General features: G+C 45.9%; 2 protein-coding genes across 9 annotated transcripts in view; one reads left to right on the top strand and one right to left on the bottom strand.

Moving 5' to 3' along the window:
* Positions 1-21,959, bottom strand: part of ANKUB1 (ankyrin repeat and ubiquitin domain containing 1) — a 45,696-nt gene extending 23,737 nt beyond the window's left edge. For 3 of the 8 annotated variants that reach the window (XM_039487870.1, XM_039487872.1, XM_039487869.1), the window contains exons 1-3: positions 21,638-21,959; positions 2,478-2,621; positions 595-666 (exon numbers count right to left, since the gene is read on the bottom strand). Coding sequence is in view for 2 of the 8 variants with exons in the window: in XM_039487867.1 (XP_039343801.1) it covers positions 2,478-2,621; positions 5,898-5,987 (234 nt within the window). In the remaining 6 variants the exon portion in view is untranslated. Of the gene's footprint in view, positions 1-594; positions 667-2,477; positions 2,622-5,897; positions 6,367-7,482; positions 7,625-21,637 lie in introns of those variants that run through there. The other 5 variants (XM_039487868.1, XM_039487871.1, XM_039487873.1 and 2 more) reach the window with 4 other exon arrangements.
* Positions 21,960-22,031: 72 nt separating this feature from the next.
* The window catches only part of RNF13 (ring finger protein 13), a 109,541-nt gene continuing 105,634 nt past the window's right edge, over positions 22,032-25,938 (top strand). The window contains exon 1 of the mRNA XM_039487875.1: positions 22,032-22,401. The gene's annotated coding sequence lies outside the window, so the exon portion shown is untranslated. The remainder of the gene's footprint in view (positions 22,402-25,938) is intronic.

The raw sequence follows: 25,938 nt of genomic DNA, 5'->3' as shown, positions 1-25,938 counted from the left end.
CATGAAAGTGTACATGGGTTAAATGGTAGCCCCCAAATGCCATATTCTGTCCTTAGGTCCATGTGTGCAACAGCACTGAAAAAGGGGGACCTTTTGGTTAAAACACAGCACTCAGAGTCAGGCAACCTATATTGTATTCCTGGCTGTACCCAGATTCCCTGGAAATGTCTCTTAACTTCTGTGCCTCTGTTTCCCAACATGTAATATGGAAAGAATACTTATAATAACTAATTATACCTGGCTTACAGGGATGCTAGGAGATTTAATCCATTACTGCTCAGACAATGTTTGAAATCCTCAGATGTGTGCACTGTAGAAGTGCAAAGTATTATTTATTGACTTTCCAATTGTAAATGAAGACAGAATTTGCCCTAGACAGCCCAATTTTGATGTCTAAATATACTTTTAATAGCCTGTATAATCATTAATGTGTCTGAACCAGGTATATATAAACAGCAACAATTTAGACAGCTAGATGCAGGTCTAGGTGTCCAAATTTAGGCTACCAGGTTTGAAAATTATGCCCAAAAGACATCATATGTCATGTTTTCCTTAGTTATATATTAAGGATACAGTTATTTTACCAAACCATACCAGCCTGAGTTGCTATTGTCTTTTGTGACGTCTTATGCATTGCTTATTTCCTTTGATAGTGTTGGCATAGAGCTGTAATACAAAATTAGGAGTTATTCCCCTGAAATTCTAACTCCTTCTCATGTATTCCAGCAAAAGAGTGACTTTTGTTATACACAACAAGAAAAACCCAGGTTATTTCAATATAGGTGCATTTAGAAAGCAAGATGAAATCATATGTTCTACTTCCTGAGAATGAAGGAAGAAAAGATTTTCCAATTACAGTGGGATCTGAGGCAAAAATCTGTTTGGGGATAAGGCCGGCTTTAGGAAGTGTGGGGCCCAATTTGAACAGTTTCGGCGGGGCACCGGCAGGGATGACTTAAAAAAAATGGAAAAAAAAACACGTGGGGCTTGTACTCACCGGGCGGTGCTCCGAGTCTTCGGCGGCACTTCGGCGGCGGGTCCTTCACTCGCTCCAGGTCTTCGGCGGCACTGAAGGAGCCGCCGCCGAAGTGCTGCTGAAGACCCAGAGCGCTGCCAGATGAGTAAAAATTAAAAAGGCACCTCCAGCCAGGGAAGGGATTTTCACTGGGCGCGGAGCCCTCTTAGGCGCGGGGCCCGATTCGGGGGAATTGGTGGAATAGGCCTAAAGCCGGCCCTGTTGGGGATTGGTCCTGCTTTGAACAGGGGGTTGGACTAGATGACCTCCTGAGGTCCCTTCCAACCCTGATATTCTATGATCCTAAGGAGGGAGCCAAACCATGATGTTAAGTTATAATGAATGATAATTCTTCTTAGAACAATGCCTCTAAAATTAACTTGGAATGCTTGGTTCTCACTGGATACAGGGATAGGCTTTGGCTTGCTTTAGGGTTCAGCTTAGAGGCCTAATAAGGGCCAGGGCTCATCTTTATTTGTAACGGTCTCAAAATCTAAATAGCTGATTTTGAGATTTCAGCCCAAAATGGTGAAAGTCTCATGAGATCAGCTGCTTATGAGATTTCAGTCATCTTGAATGCTGGCAACCTTGCAAGATTAGATCTCCGAATGGTGAGCATTTCTCACAAGTTTGTTCACAGCTGAACCATGAATGGAAAAATAGTTCATTCTGGTTTAGAATCCAATTCAGAACCAAAACCATTGGGGTAGGATTGGAGCCAAGGATTGGGATATAATCTACACCCTCTTTCGAAGAGGTTCAAATTCAAGGTTCCAGCTGTGGCCTCTCTCTCTCTCTATTCTCATCAGTAGTATTATAAAGACTATACTATGTGCTGTACTTAAAATTTGCTGCACTTAGCTTACTGGAGCTACTGAAGCCTGTGCAAGTGGGAGTAGAGAGACTAGTGCTATTTTTTTATTTAATGCAATTTACCTTTAGCTTTTCTGCACCTCATGAAGGAGCAGCAGCAACTGACTGCCAAGATATATATTCAGCAGAGGAAAAATGACAGATCATGACCAAAAGTCAATTTGTGATCACAGATACTGAGGGAAGGAATGGATTTGGGGGTGACAGAAATATATGGCTGACAAGATCCTCCTAAATCTATTGCCCACAGTGGGAAATGGGTATTGTGCTGTATCAGGCTTTTTCTCCCTATTTGTAAAGGTCTTTCATTCCACAAATTCAATTTCTGTAGAGATACCTTTTCTGTAGAGAGACCCTATTTTTACAGTCTTTAAAGTTCCATGTAAATAAATGTAAGACCAATCATTCATGTTACCATAACAACTTTTTACACTCATTCTTTGAAGGTCAGGGTGGCTATTCTTGAGGTTAGATACTTTTTACTGCTGCTTAGTGATGTTAAATTTAGCACAGGGTCTAGAAGGAGAACCAAAAAACACACAGAATTTCTGGACAACTTAAGACTATCTGTTTTTTAATCATACTGTACCTTAACAACACATTTAATAGTCGAGGAAACTGATATCCCTATGTCAGCAAGGATCCAGTTGTCCTTCAGTATTGCTCCTGCATAGATCAGCTCCAAATATCGTCTGCCTTGTTTGTCTTCAGAAAGTGGAATGTGGAAATAATCCTAAAAATGAATAATAAATTGTGAAAAGAATGTCTGTGCAGCAGTGATTCCTACCCAGAACAAATCTGCATTCATTTTTGGTGTATGTGTTATACCAATATAATAAAAACCAGCAGGATCTTATTAAGAGGGATAAGGCAAAGATGCCACATTTATTGTAAATACCATAACAAAACAAAAGACAACAGTAAACAACGTTGTTTTACTACTTATTTCTTATACACACACACACACATTCATTCACACAATCATTCATTCAGGTTCTGTATAGATGTTATAGTTACCAGCCTAGATGTTGCTCATGCCAAGTTACTGGCCAGGTATCTTGGTCATGAGGATGGAGCCGAGTCTGTGTCAGATGCATCTGATGCTCCTGGAGGCTGGCAGCAGAACCATAGACTCAAAGTCCTTATTCTTTAGAGTCCAGTTTTATAGGGATTTTTCCCTATGTTAGTTCATAGGAGTTGCTTCATTCTGCTGTTGCTAAATCAATCAGCAGATGGCTGGCTCCATGTTATTAGATGTTTTGTTTTTCCTTCCTTTGAGGTGTGGTTGGTGGATTCCAGTTTGCCCTCCGGGGGGTCATCTGGTTGATCCCACTTGACACCTTCTTCAGCCGACACTGAATTCTTCAGGCTGGTGACTCCCTAACCATTCATTCACATACATTCTCTATTTTAATCACATCTATTTCACTGTCTCTTTACTTTTTGGGGTGTTACCAATTTATGTGACACTCCCTGTCTTTTAACAAGCAAAGATAAAGTGAGATGAAAACTTACAGAGGGTGGGGTCTCTATCTATACACTATAACAGCTACTGTTTTGGCTTACTTAGAGTTAATTAATGTTTAACAAGTTTTATACAAAGTATTTCTTTGAGCAGGCTTCACACAGACACAGCTGGTGGCTTGCAGGTTAGAATCACAAATTTACTTTTAACATAAACCTTTAGTTATAAGGCATCAGTTAACAATAAGTCATTTTTCATATAAACCATGTTTAATATAAACCTTCTTTAATATCCCTACATATGTATCTTACATTAGTGCCTGAGAAACTGCTCTTTGCCCCACAGGGCTTACAGTCCAAGTAAAGTGTTCTAAGAACATACAACTGCTAGATACAAGATTGATACCTTTTTGTTTTGAAAAAAAAATAGTGTTGAGATCTAAGAGCCTTGATTTAGGCTAGGTATATTTTTTGCTTATAAATTACAAAAATTCTGTGTGTATAGGAGGCTAAAGAACGTGATGAAGTGTTGCTGCTACAAATGAATACATCTGATCCATTACAAGTGACACAAAGCTAAAGCAAAAATAGAGGCTGTGACCTTCTTGCTGTGGAGTTATGAAAGCTCAAGTTTTTCCAAGTGGCCTCTGCTTTTGGTTACCTCATATGTTTGGGTGCCCAACTTTAGGGACCTAGACTACATATATATATTATTATATTATTAATTTATTATATTATATTATATTATTTTACCAGCTTCAAACTTGGGTGCCTAAAATGAGGCACCTAATGAATATTTAGATACCTGAATTAGATGTCAGGTGGGATTTTCTAAAGAGCTCTGTATTGGCCTATCTCAGGGGTAGGCAACCTATGGCATGCGTGCCAAAGGTGGCACACAAGCTGATTTTCAGTGGCACTCACACTGCCCGGGTCCTGGCCACCAGTCCAGGGGGGCTCTGCATTTTAATTTACTTTTAAATGAAGCTTCTTAAACATTTTAAAAACCTTATTTACTTTACATACAACAATAGTTTAGTTATAGATTATAGACTTATAGAAAGAGACCTTTTAAAAATGTTAAAAGGTATCACTGGCACGTGAAACTTTAAACTAGAGTGAATAAATAAATGAAGCCTCGGCACACCACTTCTGAAAGGTTGTCAACCCCTGGCCTATCTGATCCCATGTAAACAACTCCCATTGACTTCAGTGGGAGCAGAGTTAAACCAAACTGAGTGCTTTTGAAAATCTCACCCTACATATTCATAGCTGGCATCAGAACTTGAGGACACCAAAATTAGAAGCCATTTTTAAAGTGTGAGCCTGACTGTGCAACTACTCTGGACTCCCTCCTTGAAAGGACGAATGTGACATAAATAGTGCTTTTCCTTGCTGTGTCAAAGTAAATGCATAAAACAACATAGGGTTAATTCAGACAATCCAGCTAAACCTGCAGCCACAGGGACTCCTGAATCACAGGAGTCTCATCTCACAAGGAGCAAGTTGAAATGTCACTGTGATCATTCTGGCACCATGTAATGTAGAGTGCAAGTTGCTGCACATGTGCCTGGAGTTTGGTGGTGACAATTTGAGACCTCTGGGGAATCAGGTCTCTCTTTTAATCCCAGCCTTGACTGGGGCATCTCACAGGGTCTTCCTTCCTCCATTGACTGTTCCCTTGACGCTCTACACAAACACACATGCTAGCTCTGAACACTTTCCCAGTTGCGCCCATGAACTGGAACACCGTTCCCAGAGCTACTGATGCTGGAGACAATCAGATTTCACATAAAATTGTGCTGCTTCTTATCAGTGGTTCAAAAAGATGCCTTCGCAGAGAGACCAATGCTTGTCTGAATTTCCTCTGACACAATGCCACTGAGCCTGTAAACCAGGCCTGCACAACATGCGGCCCGCGTGGGCTCATTGTGCGGCGTGCGGCGGCAGGTGAGGGAGGGGGACTCAGGAGGCGAGCGAGTGAGTGGGCAGGCAGTGGCGGGTGGGTAGGTGAGCCGGCAGCTGGCCCCAGCTCACCACTGCTCCGCCTCCGCCTCCTCCCCTGAACACTCCGCTCCATTTCTTCCCCTCCCGCCCCGCTGCCCGCGAATCAGTAGAGTCTATGTGGGAAACATGGCTAGGGAGAAAGAGATGTGTAACCAGGGTGCTATTGGATTCCTGAGGATTCTCACTTGGGGCTGGCTGCTGGCAGCCAAATGCAAGTTAAAGTAGCCCCGAGATTGCTCTAACTTTCACCAGGAGCCTGTCTATTATAATGGTAGTATAACGGTAGCTTTGCCTGCTGCCCCATCTTTCATATTGCAACAAGCAGAGCTTGGCTAAACCTGAAAATCAGGCAGTAAGAGTCTCAGAAGCCTTACACAGAAATCAGGGATAGGCAGCCAGAAGACCTATAAAATGAACTCCCTTACATTAGAATAGGGAATACTATGCAGTATAAATTTATAATATACGTGTATTTAAACCATAAGTTAAACATATCAAAATTAAAAATAATTAGCTTGATAATTAGTTAAGCACCTACCTTTATCATCAGTTTTACGGCTTGCACAGTTTGGTCTGATGAAATGTCAAAAGATTCACAAAATCCTTCAAAAGCTATGAAAATCCTCATCTTGCAAAACACTCTTAAAAACTGCTAGGACCTTGCTGAGCTACCAAAACACATGCCTTGCCAAGTTCATATCCACGATTAATGACAAAAGACAAAAACAAAAAAGCAAAATCCATACTACAACGAGCCAGAGAAGACTACAAATATTGAGCCTAAATGCAAAGAGTTTCTTCTCTTCAAAACAAATGCCTGCCAGAAAAAGCCCTGCAGTAACAGGCAGCACTGACCATGAGATACAATGTCATTAATGTGTTTCTCTAGCTCAGCTGAATTAGGTGGAGGGGGGCGGGAATTCTCCCACCCATGCGCTTAGTGCAACCAACAAACCACATATTGATTAAGGCAAGTGTGAACAAGTTTCAAACATGTACATACAGGATCCAAGCTAATCCTACTTCTACCATCCTACCCACTGTCCACGCAATCAGTAACTATGCTTAGTCAAAGTGCTACTGATTAAAGCACTGAGAGTCATCAAACAAGGATCCTTGGCAGCTGTTAAACTGAAATGTTTGCTTATTGCCATCTGCAAAGTGTCTTGTAAATAAGTCTAAGCCACATTTATTCATGTTACCATAACAACTTTATTTGTCTATTTACACTTCTGAATCCACCGTGAGAAACATTAGCTACTTATATTAAAAAAAAAAAAAAAGTAAATATAAAGGCCAATAGTTTGTGGTGTGAGAGCTATTGTTTAGAGCATGGGAATAAGCTTTAGGATTCTTGGGTTCTCCACCAGAAGCAGCAGCCGTGCACTTTGAATAGTAGAGTGTGGAAAGATGCCTTGCCCCAACGCACTGCTGGAGGGGAGGTATGTTGGCCATAACCTGATTGATTGGAGAGCCAATCAGCTAATGGAGAGGGAGTAAATGGAGCTGGGGAGAGTGGGGTGGAGTCAGAGGGGATGGGGAGCAGAGTTGGAAACATAAATTAGCTCCAGCAGTATTTCTATTGTGGGGGCCCCCCACTGCCCTCCTGGTTCTACCACCCTTGTTTTTCACATGCCATTAACTTACTCTTTGACCTGAGACATACCACAGTCTCTCTATGGCTCAGTTTACACTCGGGCCTTCATTCTGATCCAGCAGACAGGCAGGACCTCTGGTCCATTGAGAGCTTCATACTCAGGGAAAGGTTAGAAGGACTGACACTGGCCAGAGCCTTTGTGGAAATGGGGGTTGGGAGGTGATCTCTGGTAAGCTTCTTAGCATGTGTGTAGATTCTTTAATTGATCTGAATAGGTCTTCTCTGTAGAGCTTTTAGTTTAAGAATAAAATATGCTTGCATAGAAACAACTGTGGTAACTTAACTGTTGGCAGTTACAGTAGAACCTCAGAATTACAAGCACCAGAGTTAGGCTATGGCTACACTACTGCGGTAAGTCAACCTACACTATGCAACTCCAGCTACGTGAATAACGTAACTGGAGTCGACGTACACCATGGGAAGGAAGGGCGGGGGGTCAACGGGAGAAACTCTCCCATCGACTTACCTTACTCTTCTTGTCGGGGGTAGAGTACAGGGGTCGACTGGAGAGCAATCTGCTGTCGATTGGGTGGGTCTTCACTAGACTCGCTAAATTGACTGCCAGTCGATTGATCTCAGAGCATCACTGCTGGCTGTAGTGTAGACATAGCCTTACAAACTGACCAGTCAAACCCACCTCATTTGGAACCAGAAGTACACAATCAGGCAGCAGCAGAGATTCTCCCACCCAATGCAAAAAAAGGCAAATATAATACAGTACTGTGTTAAACACAAACTACTAAAATAATAAAGGGAAATTTAAAAAAAAATTGACAAGGTAAGGGAACTGTTTCTGTGCTTGTTTCATTGAAATTAGGATGGTTAAAAACACCATTTTTCTTCTATATAATATAGGTTTGAAACTTTACTAAGTCAATGTTCAGTTGTACACTTTTGAAAGAACAACCATAACATTTTGTTCAGAGTTATGAATGTTTCAGAGTTATGAACAACCTCCATTCCCGAGGTGTTTGTAACTCTGACGTTCTATTCTGTTAACTTCTGAAGAGAAAGTAAACAAGCCTGTTTAGGTAGACTGTCTTTTGCTGGGACTAACACAGAAAGCATGCAACTGTTCAGCCTGGAGATACCTTGGTCAGGAGGGAGAGAGAAAAGGCAATGGCTCGGGAGCCAGAAGCTGGAGAGTGTGTGCCTATGCTGAACGACTAAGAGGACATACATACAGTAATTGCCCTGGGACTCTGAGTTCCTCAGATTAAAAATGCTGTCTACATTAAGTGAGAAGTTGAGCTGGCATACTCTCCCAAAATGACTAATGGGAGTTTTTCCATGGACTTCATTATGCTTTGGATCAGAACCAGGGTTCTGCGCTCCTCCCATCTCCCTCTGGTGCTCACCCATGAATAGCCTATTGTTGAATGGTAGGATTGTGACAGATGCAGTTCCTTCACTTCACTCTCCACTGTTGCCATACTTGGAGCAATGTACTGGTGAGTGGTGAGATTGAGATGTCAGAAGGGAGTTGGTTTGTCTGTCTGCATTCTCTCCCAAATCCCCATCCTCTTTCATAATTTTATTTCTATACTCCATTGGGCAACTGAGATTAGCTGAGATGCTCTGGCCGCTTGTGGCAGTAAAGGGCTCCTGACTTTGGAACAGTTCACAAAATATAATCCTTTAATTTTGTTTCAAGTTTTGCTGTTTATATTTTTTTGTTTATGCCAAAATTTATTTACTAAAGCAGGTTGATAGTCATGATCAGTATTGTTTGAAAATAACAAAAATATTGTTGCCTTCTACTGAGATATACATGAGAGAACCTTGCAGGCTGGCTTTTCACTGGAGGAGAAATCAATAAGTCTGGAGATATTATATGTGTGTGTGTGTGTGTGTGCTGAAAGTCACACTTAGCAGGAGTCAGCAATTGGAATGCTATGGGTTAGGTAGCTAAATCAGACTTTATGGTTTTGTCTACTATAGGAATCTTACCAGTGAAGTTTTTGTAAACACCTGCCCCGATTTGCCAGTGTTGGGAGGAGCCTGAATGGAGATCTCTCTCCAGCAGCTATTTTCAGCATTCTGTCAAGCAGCCCTGCACGTCTAACTGGCCAGGTGCTGCTGAAAATGGCTGCTGGAGCTAGAGAGACGTCTATGCTAGAGATCCCAACATGGCTAACATCAATGCAGCTGTATCAGTATTAGCAGTAATGGGAATTCTTACAAAAAATGGAATGTAGACAAGGCTTAAGAGATCATGTGCCTCCTTCATGACATGTCTGTCCTATATGGAATTTCCCCCTTATGTCTGAATCAGTGGGAGTATGAATGTCAGAGAATTTAGCACTCAGGAAGAATGACTGAGTACTGGAGATTATAGGCCTCTGTTTGTCCACAGAACATGTACAGCCCAAATAATGACAGGCCCAGCTTCCCTATATCACATTTAATGGGCCTCATCCTTGATGTGCAGGGACTATCTCTGTAGGGGTGTTAAAATGATAGCCTAATAATGCCTGTTTGGTCATTGGACACCAGCTAGGGTAGTGGAGTTTATGACACTGACATTTATCCACTAGGAGCTTGACTGAAACCATCACATTAGTTTCACGTAGGTAACTTAACAGCCATCAGAAGAGAAAAAATGCAATAGTTATTCACCAAGGTTCTAGCTCAGGGGTAGGCAACCTATGGCACGTGTGCTAAAGGCGGCACGGGAGCTGATTTTCAGTGGCACTCACACTGCCCGGGTCCTGGTCACTGGTCCGGGGGGCTCTGCATTTTAATTTGATTTTAAATGAAGCTTCTTAAACATTTTAAAAACTTTATTTACTTTACATACAACAATAATTTAGTTATAGATTATATAGACTTATAGAAAGAGACCTTCTAAAAATGTTAAAATGTATTACTGGCACGCAAAACCTTACATTAGAGTGAATAAATGAAGACTCGGCACACCACTTCTGAAAGGTTGCCGACCCCTGTTCTAGCTGAACCAGTAACCTAAAGAAAAAAGCATCCTGTGATGACTCGCAAAGATGGTAGGTTACAGATCTCTTTCTCTCACCCCACCCCAGTCTTTGTGATTCCAGGATTTCAGGTTGCTCATCACCTTGCAGGATCAGGTCTCCTGTCGGTAAAGTGCAATTCCTGATGTGTTTTTTCCCTGCAAATTAATGCTTAAATACTCTTTAGAAAATATTAACACCAGCATTCAAAATTCTTAAGTGCATTTTAATTAAGTAATATGGCTTAGTATCTGACTAGTAAACCTACTGTATGATGGTGTCTAAAATAAAACAGAAATTTGATCGCTGGATAAATCCTAATCCTAGGATAATTCTGCCTATTTTAAGAATGGTTAGTCAATCTCTGTTCTCTTGGTAACAAATGCTAGAGTCTTCAGAAAATCCCCAGCATCAAAGGGCCTCTGAAGATGTTAGGGATATTTTATTAAACAGAATTTATATTTTTACCACAGTCCTTTATAGGGCCTGAAGTGACAAATAATACTTAATTTACTGGTGTTTTGTTTTTTTTTCCTCACTGAAGTGATTCATTTTGTATGAAATCATATAAGGAGCCCAATTCTGAAATTTTACTCAGGCAGATTTCCCATAGACGATTTTGCCCTAATATGGACTGCAAGGTCAGCTCACAATATACACTACAGAATTTATAATATAGACAAGACCATGCAGTTAAAATGTAACTGACAGTGGGATATAGTACAGAAAGACACAGAGTATTATTGCCCACTTGAAGTTATTCCCTCCGCCCTCCCACCAACACATAAGGCAGGGGTGGGCAAACTTTTTGGCCTGAGGGCCGCATCAGGTTTTGTAAATTGTATGGAGGGCTGGTTAGGGGAGGGGCCTGGCCCCCACCTCTTATCTACTCCCCCCACCAACTCCTGCCCCATCCAACCCCCTCTGTTCCCTGACGGGCCCCCCGGGACCCCTGCCCCAGCCACACACCCCCGCTACCCATCCCCAACCATCCCTGGACCCCCGCTGCCCCATCCAACCCCTCCTCTCATTCCTGACGGCCCCCCTGGGACCACTGTCTCATCCTACCACCCCTTCTCCCTGTCCCCTGACTGTCCCCCGCCACCCCAGCCAACCCCCCCTTCTTCCTGACTCCCCCCCGGGACCCCTGCCCTCATTCAACCCCATTTCCCCCCCAACCACCATCCATACCCCCACCCCGAACTCCCCTACCCTCTATCCAACCCCCTGCTCCCTGCCCCCTTACTGCGCTGCCTGGAGTACCGGTGGCTGGCGGCGCTACAGCCACACTGCCCGGCTGGAGCCGGGCTACACCACCACCGCCACCACACAGCACAGAGATCAGGTCATGCCCCAGCTCTGCAGCTGTGCTGCCCCCAGGAGCTCACAGCCCTGCCGTCCAGAGCATTGCGCCAGTGGCGCAGCAAGCAAACTGAGGCTGCGGGGGAGGGGGGACAGCAGGGGAGGGGCAAGGGGGAGAGCCTCCCAGGCCAGGAGCTCGGGGCTGGGCAGGACGGTCCCGGGGGCCGCTGTAGTTTGCCCACCTCTGACATAAGGCAACAGTTTTCCTTCTGAACTAAGAACTCTTATTCCATGTTTCATTATACCCTTCTAAAAAGTCTTTTTATCCTCATTGTAATAAAGCTTAAATGACTCACTGCTGATGCTTCTTTAGGAATAAATAAGCAATTTCAGCCAACCACCCTTTTGAGTTGCTGATTCCTCACCTATTCCCCCAATCATGCTCCCACTTACCCATTCTAGCTCAGTACTCTGCCCCCATTTCCTGAACTGACTAATGATCTTTCCATTTGTCCTTTTACTCTCCCTGAGATCAGGGCCGGTCAGAAGGTCCTTGCCCATATATAGCAGGGTTGTCAGGCTCTGTGCACATTACAGCCCCATTTTTGCACAGAAGATGAAATGAGTGAAGGCAGGAGACTCCCAGGAAATCTCTGATTTCCTGTCCTGCTATGTACAATCTCTCCTCTCAGCAGTATAGATCTCTTAAAGATAAAGGATAATAAAAAGTTGCCTTCATTGCACCTTTTATCTGAGGAAAACAAAGTACTTTATTTCTAAATTATCATAACTCCTCTGTGAAGTAGAAAATATAACCCTCATTTTACAGCTAGGTAAACTGAAGCACAGAGAGACTAAGAGACTGTCACTTACCATAAGCTACACCAGGGGTGGGCAAACTTTTTGGCCTGAGGGCCACATCAGGTTTCCAAAACTGTATGGAGGGCCAGCCGGGTAGGGAAGGCTGTGCCTCCCCAAACAGTCTGGCCCTCGCCCCCTCCCACTTCCTGCCCACCAACTTCCGCCCTCAGAAACCCAACCCATTCAACCCGCACCCACCACTCCTTGTCCCCTGACCGCCCCCTCCCAGGACCCCCTGCCCTAACCACCCCCTGTACACCACCCTCTATCCAACCCCCTCTGCTCTCTGTCCCCTGACTGCCCCGACACCTACCCACACCCCTGCTCCCTGACAGGCCCCCCTGGGACTCCCACACCAATCCAACTGCCCCCTGGAATCCCCTGCCCCTTATCCAACCCCTCTGCTCCCCACCCCCTTACCATGCCACTCAGAGCACCAGGACTAGCAGTCACACTGCCCGGCCGGAGCCAGTCATGCCACCATGCAGTCTAGAGCACCGGGGCAGGCCGGTGGCCCTTGCAGCCATGCTGCCCGGCAGGAGCTCGCAGCCCCGCTGCCCAGAGCGCTGGTGGCATGGCGAGCTGAGGCTGCAGGGGAGGGGGGACAGAAGGGCAGGGGCCACGGGGCTAGCCTCCCCGGCTGAGATCTCAAGAGCCAGGCAGAATGGTATGATTGGTCGTAGTTTCCCCACCTCTGGGCTACACAGTGAGTTGGTGCTACTACCACTAAGGGTAGGGCACTTGGAGCTAGGATTAGGGTTCCCATGGGTAGAGCTTCCCGCCCTAGGGTTAGGGTTCCTAAGGGTAGGGCACTTGGAGCTAGGGTTAGGATTTGTGGGAATATGTTGCTAACTTGGCGTTAGGGAGTGTGAGAAACTGACATGCAAGTTTCTAGGATGAGGCTAGTTCTTATCTGCTGGTAGGCAGTAAACAGGATAATAAATTAGAAAGTGGGACGGGATGACAATTACCCTATGAAGTCACAGCTGTGCTTGTTTGTACCTTGTTAATCAATTAGCAATTGCTTGATTGCTTGACCTTAATTGTATATAAGAGCATGCTGGAGAAAAATAAATGACTTGGCTGCCAATCACACAGATTGTTGAGCTTTGTTCATATACGCCTGCGATGCAACAAGGATTCCTAAGGGTAGGGCCTCAGGCCCTAGAATTAGGGTTTTTAAGGGTAGGGCACTTGGAGCTAGGGTTAGGGTTCCTATGGGTAGGGCTTCCCGCCCTAGGATTAGGGTTCCTAAGGCTGGGCAATTGGAGCTATGGTTAGGATTCCTAACGGTAGAGCACTTTGAGCTAGGGTTAGGGTTCGTATTGGTAGGGTGCCTCGCCCCAGCGTTAGGGTTCTTATGGGTAGGGCTTCCCGCCCTACGGTTAGGGTTGTTAAGTGTAGGGCACTGGGAGCTAGGGTTAGGGTTCCTATGGGTAGGGCACTTGGATCTAAGGTTTGGGTTCCTATGAGTAGGGAACTTGGAGCTAGGATTAGGGATCGTATGGGTAGGGCTTCCCGCCCTAGGGTTAGGGTTGCCATGGGTGGGGCACTGGGAGCTAGGGTCAGGGATCCTATGAGTAGTGCTTCCCACCCTCGGGTTAGGGTTCCTATTGGTAGGCCATTTGGAGCTACAGTTAGGGATCCTATGTGTACAGCTTCCCACCCTAGGGTTAGGATTTCTAAGGGTAGGGCACATGGAGCTAGGGTTAGGGTTCCTAAGTGTAGGGCATTTGGAGCTAGGGTTAGGGTTCCTATGGGTAGGGCATTTGGAGCAAGTTTAGGGTTCCTTCAGGTAGGGCTTCCCACCCTAGGGTTAGGGTTTCTAAGGGTAAGGCACTTCGAGCTAGGGTTAGGGTTTCTATGGATAGGGCACCCCACCCTAGGGTTAGGGCTCCTATGTGTAGGGCACTGAGAGCTATGGTTCAGGTTCCTAAGTGTAGGGCATATTGAACTAGGGTTAGGGTTCCGAAGTGTAGGGCACGTGGAGCTAGGGTTAGGGTTCCTAAGTGTAGGGCATATGGAGCTAGGGTTATGGTTCCTATAGGTAGGGCTTCCCACCCTAGGGTTAGGGTTTCTAAGGGTAGGGCATTTGGAGCTAATGTTACGGTTCCTATGGGTAGGGGTTCCCACCCAAGGGTTAGGGTTCCTATGCATAGGGCACTTAGAGGTAGGGTTAGGATTCCTAAGAGTAGGGCTTCCTGCCCTAGGGTTAGGGTTTCTAAGGTTAGGGCACTTGGAGCTAGGATTAGGTTTCCTATGGGTAGGGCGTCCCGCCTTAGGGTTAGGGTTCCAATGGGTAGGGCTTCCCGCCCTAGGGTTAGGGTTGCTAAGGCTAGGGCACTGGGAGCTAGGGTTAGGGTTCCTAAGGGTAGAGCACATGGAGCTAGGGTTAGGGTTCCTATGGGTAGGGCTTCCCGCCCTAGGATTAGTGTTCCTAAGGGTAGGGCAATTGGAGCTATGGTTAGGGTTCCTTTGGGTAGGACATTTGGAGCTAGGGTTAGGGTTCCTAACGGTAGGGCACTTTGAGCTAGGGTTAGGGTTCGTATGGGTAGGGTGCCTCGCCCTAGCGTTAGGGTTCTTATGGGTAGGGCTTCCTGCCCTACGGTTAGGGTTGTTAAGTGTAGGGCACTGGGAGCTAGGGTTAGGGTTCCTATGGGTAGGGCACTTGGATCTAAGGTTTGGGTTCCTATGAGTAGGGAACTTGGAGCTAGGATTAGGGATTGTATGGGTAGGGCTTCCCGCCCTAGGGTTAGGATTGCTATGGGTGGGGCACTGGGAGCTAGGGTCAGGGATCCTATGGATAGGGCACCCCGCCCTAGGGTTAGAGTTCCTATGCATAGGGCACTGGGAGCTAGGGTTAGGGTTCCTAAGGGTAGGGCACATGGAGCTTAGGGTTAGGGTGCCTATGAATAGGGCACAGGGTGCTAGGCTTAGGGTTCCTATGGGTAGGGCACCCTGCCCTAGGGTTAGGGTTCCTATGCATAGGGCACTGGACGCTAGGGTTAGGGTTCCTAAGGGTAGGGGACATGGAGCTTAGGGTTAGGGTTCCTATGAATAGGGCACAGGGTGCTAGGCTTAGGGTTCCTATGGGTAGGGCACCCTCCCCTAGGATTAGGGTTCCTATGGGTAGGGCACTTGGAGCTAGGGTTAGGTGTACTGCTTCCCGCCCTAGGGTTAGGGTTCCTAAGGGTAGGAAACTTGGAGCTAGCGTTCAGGTACCTAAGGGTTGGGCAGTTGGAGCGAGGGTTAGGGTTCCTATAGGTAGGGCTTCCCGCTCTAGGGTTAAGGTTCCTATGCCTAGGGCAGTTGGAGCTAGGGTTAGGGTTTTTATGGGTAGGGCAATTGTAGCCAGAGTTAGGGTTCCTATGTGTAGGGCACCCCACCCTAAGGTTAGGGTTCCTAAGGGTAGGGCACTTGGAGCTATGGTTAGGGTTCCTATGGGTAGGGCACTTGGAGCTAGGGTCAGGGTTCCTATGGGTAGGGCGCCCCCCCTAAGGTTAGGGTTCCTATGGGTAGGGCACTTGGAGCTAGGGTTAGGGTTCCTAAGGGTAGGGCACTTGGAGCTAGGGTTAGGGTTCCTAAGAGGGTAGGGCAGCTGGAGCTAGGGTTAGGGTTCCTAAGGGTAGGACACTTGGAGCTAGGGTTAGGGTTCCTAAGGGTAGGGCAGTTGGAGCTAGGGTTAGGGTTTCTAAGGGCAGGGCCGTCTTTAGGAAGTGCAAGGTCCAATTCAAACTGTTTTGACAAGGCCCTGGCAGGGATGACTTAAAAAAAAATGTTTAAAAAATGATGTAGGACTTGTATTCACCGGGCGCTGCTCTGAGTCTTTGGCGCCACTTTAGCGGTGGGTCCTTCACTTGCTCCAGGTGTTCAGTAGCACCGAAGGACCCGCTGCCGAAGTGTCGCCGAAAACCCTGAGTAAGCAAAGGACCCGCTGCTGAAATGCCGCTGAACACCCAAAGCGCTGCCAGGTTGAGTAAAAATTAAAAAGGCGCCTCTAGCCAGGGAAGGGATTTTCACTGGGCGCGGGGCCCGATTCGGGGGAATTGGTGGAATAGGCCTAAAGCTAGACCAGGAGTCCTGACTTCATCTCCTGCATATAACCGCTGATAACACTCTACCCCTGCAATGCAGTATATTGAAATATGCTACAAGAGAAACTGCTAATGTAGCATAATCTCTTTCCTGTTTGGAAGAAAGAGTGCTATCCATGAAGCAACTTGGGCACTTAAGTCCCCCTGCGCAGCACTACTGAATCCACAAAACTCCTACTTGGCTGCTGCCTAACTCACTCAGCACCTAACCTAGGCATCTGAGTTTTAGACACTTGGGCAAGCATGTTGCTGCCTTGCTCTAGGCACTTGGGTGCCTATCTGCCGCCTAAGTTCCGGAGTGACTCACGAACTGGAGCGAAGATAGATATTAATCCATTTAAGTCCCATGCAGGGCCTCTGAGCATGCCTATCAGGTCCCATTCCAAACTCTGAGGGAGGGAGAGAGAGGCATTGCTGGCACTCCCTGTAGCTTTTAGCCCAGCAGTTAGAGCATTTCAATTCCTCCCTCTGCCAGAGCATGGAGAAAAGATTTGAAGAGTGGAGTCTTTCACTTCTCAGGAGAGTGCTATAACCACTGAACTATGGGATAGTCTGATGTGGATTTCCTTTAATCTTTCCTGTTGAAGCTGTTCCACTGTGAATAAATAATGAAAGAATGACTGGAGCAGGGTGATCAGGTCTCCAACTGCCAGGTGGATGTCCCAACCACAGAGTTATTTCCTCTCTCTCGCCCAGTCACTGTTCCACTTCTACTGTGGATAAATACTTAAATAGTGATTGGGCTGGGGCATCCACTCCCCCAATCACTCATTATTTATCCACAGTGGAACAGCTTCAACGGGAGAGACTGAGGGAGCCTCACATCACAATATCTCAGAACTCGGTATTAGAGCACTCTCCTGAGAGGTAGATCCCCCTAATTAGTCCTTTCCCCCCTCTAATGGAGAGGGGGGAATTGAATCTGGGTCTCCCACATTCTAGGCACATACTCTAGCTACTAAGCTAAAAGTTATAAGGTGGGTACTGGCAGCACCCCTCCATGCCCTGCTGTGTGTGGAGTGAGGCGCCTAACTCAGTCCCCCAAGAAGCAGCTCAGATACCAAAGATGCCTGACTCTCCAGGTGGCAGGTTCCCATTTGTAGATTGGAAGCAGAGATAGGCACCTCTCCGCAGCCCAGACTTAGGTGCCCATCTCCGTAAGACAGGATGGAGTTAGCATACACCCCTGTCGTCAGCATCTCTGCACGTAGCATGTTGGCTTTTGTTGATCAGATTTTAAGGCAAATCTCTCTCCCCATTCATTGTACAAGGCAGAACCTAGGCACCTAACAACTTTGTGTATTACAGTGTTGTTCTATGATTTTTTTAGGCACCTAAATGTGAAGTACTGTGACACTCAGTCTTGCAACACATAACTCCCTTTATGGCTCCCATCCCAAATGTTTTTCTGGTGTTCTAGTTAACATGGCTTGTTTGGCTGATTGATTACTATTCTTTGCAGTTATTATTGCAAGATTTTTTACTCTCTGTTGGGTTTTGTTATTTTCAGCCTGAAAGGCTTCACATATAGAGAAATCATGTCTGCATTGTAATGAGATGTGCAGCTTTTTTTGTTTTGAAAGAAAATTTAGAAAAATGTGTTCTCTGAGGACACCCATCATAAATCAAGTTATTGTTCTGTCGCCAGATTCAATAGAAAGTAAAGCTGGTGGCTCTAGGAAAAGCTGTTCCCCACAAAGGTACTATAAATAACACCTCAAATGACAATTCTAATTCTAAGAACTCTGCTGTATTTTGTTGAAAGGGACATATTTTTAACTTGGCCTCTCATTTTGCATCCACCATTAATTGTGGGTGTAAGTGACAATACTTAGGTGTTTAACTACCTGATCTGTAGAAATTTGGATCCAACATCTAAACTACCTCAGAGTGGGTTGGAGCACCAACTGGTGGGAAGACTGTGGAACCTTGTATCCATAGGGAGCAGTGTTGCCAAGGGTGATGGAGATGACTAAAAAACCCACAAACTCTCTGTGCAGGTACCCCTGTGATTTGCAGATGCCAAGCTATCCATGGAATTTCTCTGCCATCCAAGGTTTGGTGGGTCATTTATGGGTTTTCAGGGGTGTGGTGGGTCTTGCCCTATTCCTACTTCAGGGTGAGTAGTTGCAGAAGGGCAAATCCACACACCCCTGGACTGAATTAATTGCAGAGAATTATATGTACTGAAGTTTGGAGTTTCGTAGTTTTCCTGCTTATGATTATATATTCCTTACTCTACTCAGGGGAAACTTCCATTTACACACACACACTCTCTCTCTCTCTCTCTCTCTCTCTCATTATGGTCCCAATTCAGCAAGGTACTTAATTAAGCCCCTGCCTAATTAAGCACACATAGTCCCATTGAAGTCAGTGGGATTACCAACATGCTTGAATACAGACGGGTGCTTACTTGAATATCTTGCTAAATCAGTCCCTACCTGTTGACTGACTTCAATGGGTATTTTGCCTGAGAAAACAGTGTAGGAATGAGCCGTCCCACATTTTATAAACATCTTTACTTCCATTCCACATAAACCTGCTGTGATCTTTCATATTACTGTAAGTTATTTACAAAATAAATGCCGATATTAGAGAACATATTGTATATCTTAAAGAAATAAATTTTACATATTTGTGTATTTTTATGTCTACGCCTTCCTTTCAAATTTTTCCTCTGCTTTTGGGGCATGGCAGTTAGGAAATAAGAAGGTATATTAAGAGGAGTGAAAAAAAGCAGAAAAAGGAAGACTGAGAGAAGCCAAAAAGGAGTGATAGGAAAGGAAGGTAAAAGAGAAACAGCAGGGAGGAAAGAGAAACATAGGCATGAAGAAAAGAGAAAAACAACAGTTGGGTAAGTGTACACATAGCAACTGATTTATTGTCCCTATACCAGTAATTACAATTATTTGAAAAAGACAGCTTGTTTATTAAAACAAGTGCAAAGAAATATACCATAGATGTTGCAAAGAAAAAAAAATCCAACAAAAACATGGCAACAGTGAACTAAAAGGAAATGCACATGTTATCTACCTACATGGAATGTGGAATTTGTGGGAGCCTGGAGTACGACTTTGTTATAGGTCCATGAGTGTGAAATTTACTCCAATCTACAAAACCTACCACTACAAAATATTTATTGCAGACTCTTTCCTAGTAGAGTTATGCAGTCACTCAGGAACCTTGTGGCTGGCCAAAACAGAAAAAAAAGGCACAGCCATCCTTTGAGTATATAAATTAAAAAATTCCTCTACCTGTGTTTATACCTCTCCACAGCCTAAACATAGGCTTAAAAATAAATAAAGACATAAAATAGACTTACTTGCCTAACCTTCCACACTCCAAAAAAGTATATCAGCAAAACCTGTCTCCCTCTTTGTGGGAAGGGTGCTAATTATATATCTTCCCCAGCAGGTTTTGCCAGGACTACAAACATGGCTGCTAGGAGGGACTACATTTCCCAGCAACCCTGCTACCCATGGTCTCCTGGAAAGATTGGGAGGGAAATACTATTTGTCAGTCTTGGTCCCTCACTGCAGCAGGGGAGATACAAGTTCCAGTCCTCCCTACCCATGGAACTTCAGCCTAGTGCCCTAAAATTAGTCAGCAGTGTGGGTTTCTTTACAAATCCCAGAATGCTTCCTCCGAGTCCTCTTTCGCCTCAGTAACCGGGTGTTGTTCTAGTAAAACCTACTATAAGTTAAAGGGCTAATATACATTTAAATCCCTTTATGGGAATTAAATGAATCCTCAGATAATATGCCCAAGTACTATGGTGATAAACACCATAGAAATACATTAAATACTAATAATTATTCTTAGAAGAAACAATAAAGAACAGTTAGAGCCAGTTCTGAAATAAAATAGACATTGCTGATGCTACAATAATTTCATAATAAATATGAGGTCTTGCACCTCAAAAAACACACCACTGAAGTCACTCTGTTTTGTCTGAATAAAAGCTTATTGTTTTAAGGTAACGTTTGGTATCAAAATCCTTAACCTAAGTTACTCTAAACACAGAAAAATACTTTTCTACCAACTATCCTGTGTTCTCTCTTATTCCTTTTTCATCCTGTGTTGTCATCATCTCTCTATTCTGAGACAAAATCTGTTTTTGGATATTTATTCATATGCACAACTGACCATTTAGAAACCTAATAGACCAATTGTGTGTACAAACACTTGGTTTTCCTGCACAGTCATGGCAAATGCTTGTTTCAAGTATCTGTGCATGAAACCAATCATAGCTTTTGTTCTTTTTTGGTTTTGAAAATTTGGATCTTAAAACCCACTTGAAACAGACAGCATCTTTGTTGTTAAGAGCTTGATTGACTCACCTACACAAGAGTAAAGTGCATCCTCTAACCTATGAAGGTTGAGCAGACTCTAACAAGATTTAAGCCTATGGTTCTAATGAATATAGGTACACTATTCAAACCATGATGCTTAGATCACTAAGCTTGTACTCTCCACAAGCCAGATTTTCAGTGAAAAGTGAGTTATACAGGCTAAGGGTCATCAGACTTCAGGTTGAAGGACGATAGCTGAAATTGCAGAATTTCTCTTGCAACATCAAATTCAGCCAAATGGCACAACTGGGGAACATGGAATGGACAGGAAAATTCTATTGAGTCAGAAGCTAGCTGGGAAATATTATTTAGGTCAATCTTTGTTGCAAGGGAGGTAAACACAAAGGGACAAATTCAGAAGTGATCTAAATTACACATTGATAGGTGGGTGTAATTTACAAGCCAATGGAGCATTACCAGGAGAAAGAGGAGTCATCCCTAGCATAGCAATTAGCAGGCGGGTGTAGGGTAAAGTAAATCTCTCTGTCCTATTTTATCTTACATTTGCCTTTCCTGCTGTCATGGGTGTGTAGGTTACCTCTCTCTGAATTTGTGTCAAAATATTTATAATGCATAATCATCTCTGAAAGCATACCTTATACCTAACTCATTATCAAGCATTAGTACCTTTCATTCTAATTGTTTGTTAATTTATTCCAGGGGTTTTCAAACTGTGGTCTGGGTCCACAGACAATTGGGGGTCTGCAACCTATATCTAAGATTTCCAAAGGGGTCCACATCTCCATTTGAAAATTTGTAGACATCTGCAAACGAAAAAAGGTGCTCTATCACAATGGTACCACCTCTTTTGTAATAAGGCTGATTATATATTACTGGCCTCTTCTACAGTTCTCGTCCTCAGTGGAAATGTGTCTCACTGGGAAAATCTGTGTGTGGTAGGTACATCTGAACTCTAATTAGGAACAACCTAGAGCTGGCAGCAGCTTAAAGTTAGTGGTAGGAATATGTAGAGATAACTAGCACCACTAATTCACTGAAAGGCAGCAGTACGGATGAAATTTGGAGGAAACAAGAGAACTCACCCCAAACCGAAACGGACCACATTAAACGAGCTCGGCCTAGCCTACAGCAACTCTTTCTACTGTTGTCCTTTTAAAGGGGGCACTTTCAAGGTTGGGGGGGGTCAAACCCTTGCCCTCCCAGCCATGCTGTGCTGCCCCGGCACTGGCAAGGCCCCCGCTCTCCGAGCTATGTGCGTTGTGCGCAGCGTGCCAGGCATGTCCACTGGCCGCCCACTTACGAGGCGGGAACTGCCCAGCCCTGGGCCTGGGAGCCCGGACCCCACGCACAGGCGGGCAGGGCCCCGTCCCAAGCAGAGGAGAGAGGACTGGGCAGGCACGACGTGGGGCAGGGTCCCTCGCCGCACAGTGACGTCACTGCCATCAGCCCAACGAAACAAACGGCCGTCAGGTGGGTCCCAGCTGGGGGGGAGGGGCTGTTGGTCCTTCCACCTCCCCCCACCCCAGCCGCTCTCTTCAGCCATTCTCCCTCCTTCTCCCGGCCTCTGCCCTCCCCCTTCTCGCCACCCCGCGCCCGTAGCTCCCGCCTCTCCTCGCCAGGCCCCAGCATCACGTGCCGGCGCGCGACGAGCGGCCCTCGGGGGGCGGAGCAGCCGGTGAGTGACGAGCCGAGCGAGCCATTCCCTGCGCCCGGGCTGGCCTCTCCGCCTATGCAGGGGCCCGGGGCGGGATTTCCGCCGCGCTCTGGCCCCCGCGTCTCTCAGCTGACGGGACAAACCCATTTGTCATGGAGTCGCTGTAGGCTGGCCCCTGTTCTCGGCCCCCAGGTAAGAGCTGCCTTTGCTGCGGTCGGGGCGGAGGGATGGGGGCGGGCTCCGCTCGGCCCCCCCGGGCCAGTTCAGCCTGGGTCGCTGCTGTCACGCTGCCGCCCCCGGGGCTTGTGGGGGGCTAATGGATCAGTTGCCCCCGGCGAGCCGAGCTGCACCGCGTTGGGGGGCCAGGACTGCGAGCTGGTTTTGCGCATCGAGGCCGAGCTACGAGCTGGGTCTCCCCAGAAGCAGAGTCGCTGGCAGCCCAAACGCTGGAGCTGTTGCTAACTTTCACTTCAGCTGAGTCTGGCATTTCCCTTCCCTCCCCCAGCCTGCAGCGAGCTCAGGGTAAGCAGAAGAGAGAAGAACGAGTGAGAAGAAAAAAATGCTGACAAAGCGCCACCGATTACAGCTACAGCCCGGGCTGGGGTTTCACTTCTTGTATTTCTTGTATGTGGTTTTCTCCAGAGCTGCCTGGCCGGGGATGCTGACCATATTTATGGTGTAGTGATTATCTGTGCTCTCCCTGGCGACATTTGTCAGCTGTGTAAGGGGGACTCGGGAGCAGGTACTGGCTGGAGAGTGCAGCCTAGTGCCACCAAAACTATCAATAAAGAGATACAAAAAATGATTGGGATGTATAGACTCTGTTTACTGTCTAGCGCAATCCATACTTTGGTTGACAAAATCCTGCGATAGTGAGAATTCAGTGCTGTCTGCTGTTCTTCATAGCTATTCACGGGTAATGCCCCTGGTGCTTTTTGGTTTTCACTCCTTGCACAGCAGCTACCCCTCCTTGCCCAGCCCCAGAGGTAAGGCCATCCTGGGATGATGCAGATTCAGATCTCGTGTGGTCTGATGAGAATCAATGCACTAAAATGCTGGGGGTAGTATCTACAGAATATTATTAACATTAAGCAACTAAGGTGGATTTGTCCTCTAATCATGAAATTGTGAAACTAACAAACCTCCCCTGCACCACCTGAAGCTTTTTAAGAGCAATTATAATGTAAATGAAATGAGTGATCCAGATATGAATGTTTCTAAGTGTTTTTCTTTGCTAATGATGAATAGCAGCAGAGTTTACCAAAATGCAAACTGAATTACAAAACTATAGGCAATGGGATAGATTCAAGCCTGGCATAAGGTTTCTTCAGTTGAATTACATCAGGGATGAATTTGCTCAGATATTAGCCAGTTCACTTGATGATTTCACATGATGTGTGTAGATGTAAGTATCTTTATCCTTCCCCCAGTGGCAATCTGAGGTAATAGAGCAAGGACTATCATTTGGATGAGGACTTCTTATTCTGTGGCTCACCCTTTTTAACAGTCTCATGGACCAACCTCTCCTCTCCACAGACAATTATTCAGCACCATCTCCCCTCCCATTAGTGCTTGTGCAGACTTTCCCTCCTGTCTTCAACCACATAAGGTCCCTGTCGCACCTACAACAATTGCTTACATGGAAAATTAATATTAGGAAGATATTTAATATTTTGTAATAATCTATAATGTAACTTAGTAGATTTGAATAAGAAAACCAGATAGCTCTCTGTAAGCCACAGTATGCCCTCTGTGGAACGCCAGTGGCCTATGGACACTGATTTATATGAATATTCCCTGACAACAGGGAATAGCCAATATACAATTATGCCTTCTGTAAATGCTGCAGTATTCTGTGAAGGGTGATGGGTCAGAGGTTCTATTCACCATAGTGGCAAGCTGTTCGCCTAATTTCACTTTGTTTTCTATCCCACCATAACGTTTCTTGGTTTATAGGGAGCACTGACCGCAACATCTGGAGTTAGTTTAACATTTTCCCCCATAAGACCCAATTTTCCAGTAGCTTTGTATCTTTGCCAAACTAACTGTTCAAATTTAAAAAAAAACAAAAAGTGATACAAGATCTGCCTCAGACTGATTTTTTTTTAAGAAGGTTACAGCAAAAGTGCTTTAGCCATTTCTGAGAATAAGATTGGTAAAACAACCTATTTTTCTCTAATGCTCAATTTGTAACACCATAAAAAGAAATGGTTGTATCTCCATGCAGTAGAGCAGGACTTGACATTTGATAGGGGTTGCTTGGGGCAGGGCCGGCTCCAGACCCCAGCGTGACAAGCACGCGCCTGTGGCGGTACTTGCCGGCAGGGGCGGCAGATTGGGCCGGTGGACCTGCCGCAGTCACGCCTGCGGGAGGTCCACCGGAGCCCCGGGACAACCGGACCTCCCGCGGCTCCACTGGACCTCCCGCAGGCGTGACTGCGGACGGGTCGCTGGTGGCGCCGGTCGGCTGGACCTCCCGCAGGCATGACTGCGGCAGCTCAACCGCAGTCGCCGGACCAGCGAACCGCCCGCAGCAGTCAAGCCCGCGGGAGGTCCGCTGCTCTCAGGGCGCCTCCCGCGCATGACTGCTTGGGGCGGCGGAATATGTAGAACCGCCCCTGGCTTGGGGGCAGGGAGGTGCTTTTTACTCTTTATCAAAATATATCCTGAAGAAGAGCTCTGTGTAGCTCAAGAGCTTGTCTTTCTCACCAACAGAAGTTGGTCCAGTGAGAGAAATTCTCAGCCCAAGTTTCTATGTGCAGCCTGCATTGAGCATTCTCTAGCTCTAGGGAATTCCTACATGTCAACAGCACTGATCATAGTCCCAGGACCGACTCAGCTTCCTGCTTGCCAGGCACAGAGCTAGAGCTTCGGACAGGATATAGGCACTGTAGCAACAATGTCCTCACCTCTGACCTCAGGGAAGGTCCACTGGGATGGGAGCCCAGGAGGATGCCTTCTGCTGACTGATGGTGTTTAATTATGTGTACTTTATAGTCTTCATTAAAGTTTCACACTCCTAAATCAAGGAACAGCCAAGTAGTAATCCTCCCATTCTATAGTTGGGGTAACTGAGACGTTACAGATGGTCGCTTCTGGCAGAGCTGAGAACAGAACCCTATCTCTAGTATGGGAGACACAGGTATTATTCACTCAGTCAGACTGTTCTTTAGACAGAAAGCGTTAAATCTGTGTGCTTAATTGTGCTGTGTCTACAGCTACTAGCCCACAGTCCACTCCAGAGCTAGAAATAGAACCCAGGTATCCTCAGTCTCAAAGTTTCTCAGATATCTAGCAAATAATTATATAAGTCACTTGCCAACTGTGTGTTGTATTTCCCTCTTGCAGTTGGAATACTGGATCATACTATACTGTTGCTAACAGTTGCTTCTTTTTAAAGTGGTAGAGATCTGTGCTTTGAATCTAGAACCCTGCAGATGATTCCCAGGGACGGCTCCAGGCACCAGCATGCTAAGCGCGTGCCTGGGGTGGCAAGCCGTGGGGGGCGCTGTGCCAGTAGCCATGAGGGCGGCAGGCAGGTTGCCTTCAGCAGCATGCCTGTGGAGGGTCCACTGGTCCCGTGGCTTCGGCGGACCTCCCGCAGGCGCGCCGCCGAATCCACGGGACCAGGGACCTCCCGCAGGCAAGCTGCTGAAGGCAGCCCACCTGCCGTGCTTGGGGCGGCAAAATACCTAGAGCTGCCCCCGATGATTCCTATCGGGTTGAATA

This window comes from Mauremys reevesii, linkage group 9 (genome assembly GCF_016161935.1).
Source record: "Mauremys reevesii isolate NIE-2019 linkage group 9, ASM1616193v1, whole genome shotgun sequence".
Classification (NCBI taxonomy): Eukaryota; Metazoa; Chordata; order Testudines; family Geoemydidae; genus Mauremys; species Mauremys reevesii.
This window is presented reverse-complemented; position numbering and strand designations above follow the sequence as displayed.